Source organism: Hyperolius riggenbachi, chromosome 5, assembly GCF_040937935.1.
Source record: "Hyperolius riggenbachi isolate aHypRig1 chromosome 5, aHypRig1.pri, whole genome shotgun sequence".
In the NCBI taxonomy this organism is placed as follows: Eukaryota; Metazoa; Chordata; class Amphibia; order Anura; family Hyperoliidae; genus Hyperolius; species Hyperolius riggenbachi.
This window is the reverse complement of record NC_090650.1, coordinates 322,726,721-322,736,814: the sequence shown is the minus strand read 5'-3', so window position 1 is coordinate 322,736,814 and position 10,094 is coordinate 322,726,721. Positions and strand designations below refer to the sequence as shown.

General features: G+C 43.5%; 1 protein-coding gene across 1 annotated transcript in view; it reads right to left on the bottom strand.

The window, feature by feature from the left end:
* The window catches only part of TTC39C (tetratricopeptide repeat domain 39C), a 160,809-nt gene that overhangs the window by 78,109 nt on the left and 72,606 nt on the right, over positions 1–10,094 (bottom strand). Inside the window, exon 2 of the mRNA XM_068237277.1 lies at positions 4,121–4,169. Within this exon, the coding sequence (XP_068093378.1) occupies positions 4,121–4,169 (49 nt within the window). The remainder of the gene's footprint in view (positions 1–4,120; positions 4,170–10,094) is intronic.

Genomic DNA, 10,094 nt, shown 5'->3' with positions numbered 1-10,094 from the left:
ATGCAAGAGAAAGCTGCAGGTGTCTGTAGAGGTAAATAACAGTGACCAGGCATGACTTTCCTGCAAGTTCTTAGTGGACGTTTCAGGGACCTGGAGAGTATCTAGGAGGGCTTTCAGATAAGTACGCATGTGTACGCCGCCGGTGAGCTGGGTGCAGGGTGAGCCGCATGGTTGATGAAATCCCCGTCGGAATAAAATACTATCCTACCTCCGAGCCATTGCAACTCAGAGGGGGGTTTAATTCAGAGTCTGGTACCCGATTACCCTTATGCGGCTCACAAAGTATATTATTACTGCTATGGGACACCTAGTTTCAGCGCAACCACCAGCTTAGATTCTAGTACCTATGGATATTGGTCCTGGGCCCTTAGAGGGAGAAATAACGACACACCTGTCACCTCCCTAGCTTTGATAGTATAATATGTTCCTACAGTGGCAACTACTTGGGACAAATGTTATTCTGTTACTACCTTACACATTGTTGTACACTGATTGTTGAATGTTGACTCTGGTAACCACATGCTTGAAAACACCTCACTGGAACACCTACGTTGACCTTACACAAGAATGTCTGCCTGATGTTTTACCGATTTCTAAAATGATAAAATATTTGAAGAGAAAAGCATGCCGTCCAAGCCTAGGTCTCCAGCACTAAGTAGTACTGAATCTCAAGCCAGTGTGGATGAAAGCCTCTGCACAGCATTCAGGTTTGAGCCACTCACATTACCACCCCTCTATATCATGAATATGAATATGTAATATACTGTATAAATCATGAAAGTTCCTGCTGTCTGAATGCTGTCCCCTCCATTTGGTAGGTACTGGTGAATTTACCATATGTACTTATGGGTCAAGTGTATGGTCACACACTGTCTGGGTGGATACACAGATCTTGGGGTCTGCTTGTTTAAGGAGAGCTTTTTCTGGTAAAATGTGTCCCTTCTTCTAGTTTCTCTCCCTATTCATCTCCTTCTTGCTATCCCTCCACTCTTTTAAGGAAGAATAATGAGGGAAACAACAGCCTCAATTCACTAAGCAGTTTAGACTAGTCTACAGATGTTTTTTAGTCTACTGATGGTTTGGTGTAATGTTTTAGACCTGGGGCCATATGCAATTCACTTTTTCACCTGAGTCTTCGCCTAGGAGATAAATCTTCATTTTCTATTTAAAATAACTTTTCAGCACTTTGCAACTGAAAAAGTACCAAAAAGTTGGTGAAATGGACTATTTTGCATATTTTCTTGCTTGCTGGTGGTTTAAAAGGTATTTTATTGACAATTTTGGAAATATCACCTAGGAGAAAAAGCAGGTGAAAAAAATAATTGCATATGGGCCCTGGTCTAAAACATTCAGTAATTACACAATTCACAAAGGCAAACAAGGAGTAACAATGTACACTTTTTCTGACAGAGATCAGACCAGCTAATTTCTGTTGGTAAAATAATTCTGTGAGGTATTTTAGATGTGAGGATGGAACCTTTTGAATTAATTATGCAGGAGTTTAATTGTATGCAGAGGTGAGCTCATCAAAGGAGAAGGGTGTCAGTCATAGGTACTCGTTTGTGAATTGCATCTTTTGATCATTTCCTCTGCTTTACCGACCTAATTACCAAATGTTTTAGACCAGGTCTAAAAAACAGGTCTAAAACATTTGGTAATAGTGAATGCCTCTTTGATGCAACTGACCAAACCATCAGTAGACTAAAAACCATCAGTAGACTAGTTTAAACTGCTTAGTGAATTGAGGCTAATGTGGGATTTGTCCTGAAACAAGTTTTTGACTGAGCATTCCTCATATAAAGTTCTTAGGTATGAAAGAATTTAAACAGCACGATTCAGCAATTGTGCTCGTTCACATTACAGAAAGTAATCTGCAGCTTAAAGCAAAACTGGATCCAGATCTAGAGTGGCTTAGACATTACTTATGCCATTTAATTTTCTTCTTTAGAAATCTTTGTTATAGCTGTTCTTACTTGTAGCTCTACACCTATACAGACCATCCCACCACTTGACCTCCTTCCTCTCTAAAGTGTGGTCACAAATCTCTAGGTCTGGACATACACCAGGACGGGCAAGTAGAGTTGACACATTCTCCTGCCCATCCGTAGTGCATAAAACTTTATGAAAACTGGGGGTTGAGTGTGGATTACCTGTTCAGCCTGCTCCATATACTGTACACATAACAGGCAGGAAACACAGGATATGTGCATCTTCTGTTCTCCGTATTTTACCCTGGTCATTGCCTCTATCACTGCCTTTATTGCTGCTCTTTCCCCACACCTGAAAAGTCTGTTTAAGCCTGAGCTTTAGGTCCTTGTTCTTTACAAGAAAAGTATATTATGAGAAATCCAATGCAGCACATGCCTTAGTAGGAGAGAGTTAGGGATCATAAGGAAAAAAAACGCACTAAAAACTACAGTAAGTTGGGGCACATCATTAAAAACGAAGACATACAAAGTCCACGGATGTAGTCAACCAGGGAAACTATCTCCTGATGTAGATAGTGAACCTTAGTCAGGTCGCTCGCTCCTTGCTTCTGTTAAGGCTCATACACACGGGGTACGGCCGTCGCCGCAACCACATGGCACGCGCGTATTGCGGCGACAGGTCGCCTGTGTGTATGACGCGCGCGCCCCGAACCGTCGCCCGTCGGAGCTGTCGCCAGGCGATTGACATGTTCAATCGCCGGCTACAGCTGTCGCCGCAACTTCGCCGGAACTGTCGCTAGTCCCGCGTGAGTATGCGGGCTAGCGACAGGAGACCTACGCGAGTGAATGGAGCATCGGGCTGGGGGATGCTCCATTCACAAACAGCTTCCGGCGCGTCTCTGCCTTTCTGGCGAGACGTGTGGACAGCTGTCGCCGGCAGGGAGCTGTCGCTCCCTGTTCGCGTGCGCACATGCAATGGGGGACAATTGTCCCCCGTGTGTATGTAGCTTAAGACTCACACAAACCAAATGAGAGACAGAACAACACTGACTTTGCTAGCGAAGCATGTATTGCCAAGACAGAATATACGCTACATGTTGCAGACCATTGGCCCCTCCTCAGATGTACCCCGAAGAAGGGCAAAATGGTCCGGAACATGTTGTGTATATTCTGTCCTGACAATATATGCATCCCTAGCAAAGCCATTGTTGTTCTGCCTTCCATTTTGTTTTTGTGAGTCTCACTAAAAACGAAGTCTGGGCAAGTCATTTACAATCCCAGAGTTATTGCTCAAGACTTCACACAGTGTTATTGACAATTATATTAGTTATCCATGAATAACTACTCCACCCTAACCTCAGAAGCTATTCAAAGGCAAATATGACTTGCCCAAGCTTACAAACAAACTTATTCTTTGTTAGTAGGCTTGGGAAGCTTTGGAAGGTAACTGTTTCATTATCAGTTCCAAATACCTTTATGTATCAAACAAGTGGAAGATGAGAGAATCGATTGCAGAATTGAGCAGCGAAACGATTGAACGGGAGAATCGAGCGGCAAAAACGAGCCGTGTATGCCCAGCAGAAGTCTTTCTTTCCGGTTATGTCCCCAGACTGCTACATACGTAGAAAGAGGATCTCACAATGGCCACATGGGATTGATTTATAATTAGTTTTCCTATGTTGCTATCACTTACAGGAAGTGGTAAACAGCTAACAGACCAGACAGATGTTGGACTAGTTCATCTCATCATACGAGATTCTGAGTATTCCCTTTATGTTTTTACAAAAGCACTCCCTGGAAAGGATAAATACAAAGATGTCAGTAAGCTTCCCTACTCGTTTTCACAGTAGTTAGGCTGTGCAACTGCAATTCAGTAAGTGCTTTTGTAAATAAAGAAATAACTGAGAATCACCCATGAGAAGAAAGACTAGTCCAAAACCTGACAGGTTTGTCAGATTTTCATTACCTACTGTTAGTGACAGTAACATTTTGAGAGGTTTAGCTATATGAATGTTGAACATTTTCAATAAAATGTTTGAAATATAAAAAATAATGTTATCTGTCGGGTGGTGGCTGGGTAAACTGAACTACAGTACATAAATCAGGAATGTCCAACAGAGGAAAGTATAGTGTTTATTAACCACATCTATACACATATATCTATAAGTAGCTACATATGAGTCAGGACTTACCAGAAAGCTAACAAAACTAGCTCCAAAGCTCATCAATGGACTGTGATTCCTGAAAAACAAACATGCTGCCACAATTAATACTCATGTACAGAAATAAACTTTATGTGTAAAAAACTGTGTGTAAAAACATAAAAAACATAAGTAAATCATTTAATATCCCTCATAGAAATCAAACCACCTTTTCCTTTTTTTTTTTCAAAGGATTAAAAAAAAAAATCTTTTTCGACTTTCGATCTCTGCTACAGGAAAAAACGCATTTTCTAAAATGCAAAAATTGGACATTATTAAAAGGATGCGTTCACGCTGTCAAAACGCAAATGCAATGCACATGCACTGGACCGCAATTGCAAAGTCCCGACCTGCTGCAATTTTCCGCAACCGTATCGCAAACATCCTAACGGACGCAATGGAAGCCTATGGGAATGAAGAGTGTCAATTCACACTAGGCTGGTCGCCGCATGGAAAACGCTCACCTGCCCCATGGATTCGGTTCCGCCGTTTGGTCCACTGCAGGGTATCACAGACCAGAAGAAGCATGGGGCACCCCACTGGTTTCCAAAAGACCATAAGGAACTCTGCTGCAACACGGACAATTCTCATCAGTTCACGGTGGACCAATGAGAAGCTCCCCTTTTGCTAGGAAAGATTCTCATTGATCTTTTACAATCCAGCAGGGAGCCCCATGCTTCTTCTGGTCTCTGATAGGTTTCAGGGAGGTGGCGGATGACGACGGATGGTACAAAGGAGGAATGGCGATGCAGAAGTAGTGGACTGGAATGTCTGATATATGAACAATGGACGCAAGCACATCCTGAGCGGATGCACTTACCGCTCAGTTTCTTCATCCGCTGTGGTGCTTGCGTCGCAGTGTGAACCAGCCTTAAAAGGTTCTTACAAAGCATTCTTGCTAACAGTAGTTCTTTTTACAGATAGTTCTACCTATGACTGAGTTGACACCCTATTAGACAGCCCTGAAGTGCTATAGGCTAAAGTGCCTGAAGACCTTCCTGCTCGGTACAGGAAGAGGACAATTCTGGGAACTCTGTTTCACCAACTACAAGGAAATACAATATACATTTCTTGACAATTCCATAAATCATAGCTGGCTTTAGATTACAATGGAAACATAATATTTAATAACATTACATAAGAAAACAGAGTGTGTAGCAATAATATGTTATACATATATTTTGTACTGTAAGTTGAGTTTTATTCACTGAATATTCCGGCCTTACGCAGTCTACATAGCACTATATGCAATTTGTGTAACTGGCATTATACATGCCATATGTACATTGCCTAATTCAAGTTTTACTAATTATATTATTGCTGCTTTATATATACCATTAGACACATAAAATGACAGCACATTAGGTGGCTGAGACATGTGAAGAGAATGGAGGAAGGAAATATGCCTCAAAAATTATGAAAGAAAGGCGGTACTCAACAAGAAGAAGAGGAAGACCACGTGCAAGATGGATGGAGGACATAATAGCAGATCTAGCCAAGATGGAGATAAGAGAATGGCGAAAAAGAGGGAGGAGGAGGATTAGGAGGGAGGAGGAAGGAGGGGGAAGAGGAAGGAGGAGGAAGAGGAAGGAGGAGGAAGGAGGAGGAAGGAGGAGGAAGAGGAAGGAGGAGGAGGGAGGAGGAAGGAGAAGGAAGGAGGAAGATGAGGAGGAGGAAGAGGAGGAGGAGGAAGGAGGAAGGAGGAAGAGGAGGAGGAAGGAGGGGGAAGAGGAAGAGGAAGGAGGAGGAAGAGGAAGGAGGAGGAAGGAGGAAGAGGAGGAGGAAGGAGGGGGAAGAGGAAGGAGGGGGAAGAGGAAGGAGGAGGAAGAGGAAGGAGGAGGAAGAGGAAGGAGGAGGAAGAGGAAGGAGAAGGAAGAGGAAGGAGGAGGGAGGAGGAAGGAGGAGGAAGGAGGAAGAGGAGGAGGAGGAGGAGGAGGAGGAGGAAAGTACGCTGCTGTACATGCACTCTCCGCCAACACCTTTTACAAAGTTTTGTAAATATAGCACAATGTGTTTATTTAAGAGACTACTATTGCAAATGCAATAATGGCCATACAAAATCAATTAAGATAAACTAATGAAATAAAGATATTGCATGGCAGTATGTTCAAGGGAAGAGTTTATTCCTGTCTGCAAAATCTTCCCATACTACTGATTCCAGTGACAACACTCTGCAATTCTCTTCTAGGAGGACATACAAAAGCTGACATATGCTAATCCTTCCTTACTCATACATAGAACAATGAGCAGATGACAGGAGCAACATTGTGTGTTATCTGTTAGCTTGTTATTTTGTGAGGCACAGTTTGTTCAGTTTTAAGCACTTCGGGCCCTTTCACACCGTTTTGTTTTTGAAAAGTCTTATGATTTTCCAAACCCAAGTACAGTAACGATAAAATTGGAATTGTGGGAATGTATTCATACTGAATGGGTTTCCGATTTTCTAAAAAGCAAATTGTAGTTCTGCTGCATTTTTCCTGTGTTTCAATTGAGGCCAACATAGTGAAAATTGTAAAACGGGCTTGCATTTGCATTTCACGATTTTTGTGAGCCCTTAACCATATATTGGCTACAATAGCAAGCATAATGCCCATGCATTCCAGCAAAACGCTGCTTTCTGTGTCACTTATAATGCTTTTACACCCAATATCTGACCCCAGGTTACTCTCTTACTTAAGATTCAAAGCTCAAGTTGTACTTTTTTTTTTTTTTTTTAAATCCGTTTTATTGATAGTAAGACAGAATAAATGGTTTAACAGCAAGGTGGGTGTAGGCAACATACCCGCATCCCACCTAATATTCAAATTACATTGTCACTTATACAGAGAATGAAAAAATTACATGCATTGTACATATGTCTGATTATTAAGTATCTACTGTTTGTTCTTTAATGTAATAAAGTACAAAATGGAAAGTGACAATAGTAATGAATTATTATATTCACGTCTATATATAAATAATAATCTGTACTAATCAACCTAGCCATGAACCTCATAGCTCAACTAAACCTGAGAAAAGAGGGAGAAGGACAGAGTAAGAAGAGGGAAATTAAGAGAGAAGGAAAGGTAAGTAGAGTGGAAAGTAAGGGGCCACAGGCGGCGAGAGAGGGGGGGGGGGGGGGGACCCCACCAGGCAAGTGCGACGTGCGTGTGTCATATATCCCAAGTTCAAACAGTACTCTGAGAATCTAGCCATTGTTGCCATATTTTCCCAAATTTTTGTGGGCACTTTCTGTGGGAATACAGTACTTTTTCAAATTGGATCACTTCATTAACCAGGGATTGCCATAAGGTTACTGTGGGAAATTCTGGGGAAAACCATTTTAGTATAATTGCTTTCCTGGCTAGGAATAAGGTTTTGCGTATAAATATGCGGTAGTGATGTTGGCCATCTATCTCGTCCAACAGGCCAAACAGACATAATTTAGGTTCTAGTGTAAGTGTGGTCTCTGTGATAGTTGATAACTGCCGCACAACTTTCCTCCAGTATTCTGCTATACCAGGACATTGCCATATGAGGTGGAAAAAGTCTGCTCCTCCACCACCACATTTGGGGCTCAAGTTGTACTTTTCATTCAAGCGGCTCTGACGCACTAAAAGACTCACCATGGAAAATGAGTGACATGCCATTTTTTAAGGTTATAAGCACTATATTTAGTGAATTCACTTGAAAGGCTTTTCATTTTGTAAAATGCTTCAGAAACCTCCTGTGCATTGATTTTTTTACAGTGCCATTATCAAACATAGACTGCGGAGCTGTGAAATAATGGATGAGTCACTAGGAACCGAGTGCCAGCAGCCCACTAATTGCTCGCAATAATCTATATTTACTAATCCTCTGCTTATTTCCTTATACAATACAGGGCAAACATATTCCACCGTACAGAAAAATACATGCTCAGCGTTCAGAGAAAATAAGAAATGTTCTGTAGTTTAATCACTTCCCGTGACATTAAAACTTCCATTACGTGGGCACTTTTCTTTTCTCTGCTATTGTTTGGGATGAGTGAAAACAGCTGTAATCAATATGAATACCTATGTTAATAACAATTCAAGTTCTATGCCAGTACAAAGATGCCCGGAAATGTGGAGATTCGGCTGCTGCGGGATCCCACACAAGTCAATACGCAAGTCCATTTATGAGACATCAGCACTACTTAATAGCAGGTAAAAGAGGCACTATAGTATAGTTAAGCTGCAGTCCTTGCCAGACAGTGTACAGCAGAGCACACTGCAGGCACAGCAGTCCTTGCCAGACAGTGTACAGCAGAGCACACTGCAGGCACAGCAGTCCTTGCCAGACAGTGTACAGCAGAGCACATTGCAGGCACAGCAGTCATTGTGAGACAGTGTACAGCAGAGCACACTGCAGGCAGAGCAGTCCTTGCCACACAATGTAGAGCAGAGCACACTGCAGGCAGAGCAATCCTTGCCAGACAACGTACAGCAGAGCACACTGCAGGCACAGCAGTCCTTGCCAGGCAACGTACAGCAGAGGCAGCACACACTGCAGGCAGAGCAGTCCTTGCCAGGCAACGTACAGCAGAGCACATTACAGACAGAGCAGTCCTTGCCAGATAATGTACAGCAGGGCACACTGCAGGCAGAGCAGTCCTTGCCAGACAGTGTACAGCAAAGCACACTGCAGGCAGAGCAGTCCTTGCCAGACAACTTACAGCAGAGCACACTGCAGGCAGAGCAGTCCTTGCCAGACAATGTACAGCAAAGCACACTGCAGGCAGAGCAGTCCTTGTCAGACAATGTACAGCAGAGCACACTGCAGGTAGAGCAGTCCTTGCCAGACAATGTACAGCAGAGCACATTGCAGGCACAGCAGTCCTTGCCAAACAGTGTACAACAGAGCACATTGCAGGCAGAGCAGTCCTTGCCAAGGTGCAATACTTACCTAAGGACAGGAAAGCCTCTGGATCCTGCAGAAGCTTTCCACGCAGTCCTCTGCCACTACCCTCCTGCACATCACGACTGTGCTCCTCCTCATGCACAAGCACAGCCGCACCTGCGTAGTAGCAGGGAGCCTCTCATGCAGGGGCAGTACAGACAGGCTCCAGGTGTTTCTGAATGGCCCAATAAAAATTAGGTTGCTAGGCGGCCTGGGTGCTGTTAAAGCGGATCCGAGATGAAAAACTAACTATAACAAGTAACTTGTCTATATATCTTATCTAAAGTTCACAGCTTCAATAGTTTATGATTAATTCTTACTGTGATACAATGAGAGCAGCCATGTTCTGCTTGTGATGATGAAACGCAGGCAAGCTGCTCTGTATCTCCACCCCTCAGCCTGTAAAAAAAAGTCACTCCCCTCAAAAAAAAAGTATTTGTCGAGAGGAATGCCCTATAAACTATATGTAAGGAACACAATTCTGCAATGAGTAAAATTTTATCTCAGATCCACTTTAAGAGAAAGGAAGAGTTGCCAGTCTGGTTAGAGTAGCCCCCAGCTTTGCTTAATCTCCTTGGCGGTATGGATGAGCTCAGCTCGTCCATAACCGCCAGAGGGTGCCTGCTGGGCTGATTTTAATAATTAATTTAATAACTTTGCTAGCTGCGTGTGACTTACGATCACCGCCGCTCGCCGTCGATCCGCCGCTACCCGATGCATAACACGGCGCCCCCCCCCCCCCCCACACCGGGACCCCTGCGCAGCCTGGGCAATCAGTGCCAAGAAGCACTGAGGGGTGGATCAGGAGTCCCAGTGACGTCACAATGTCGATGACGTCACTCCGTTCATCGCCATGGCGACCGGGGAAGCCCTAAAGGAAATCCCATTCAGAACAGGATTTCCGGACGGGTCTTCACGCCGGCGGCGATCGGAGGGGGGGAAGGAATCTGCAGTAGCTAGCGCTAGGCTAGCTACATGATTTAAAAAAAAAATAATAAAAAAAATAGTGCGCAGCAGCCACCCTGGCGAAATCAATAGAACGCCAGGGTGGTTAAAGTGGAAATGA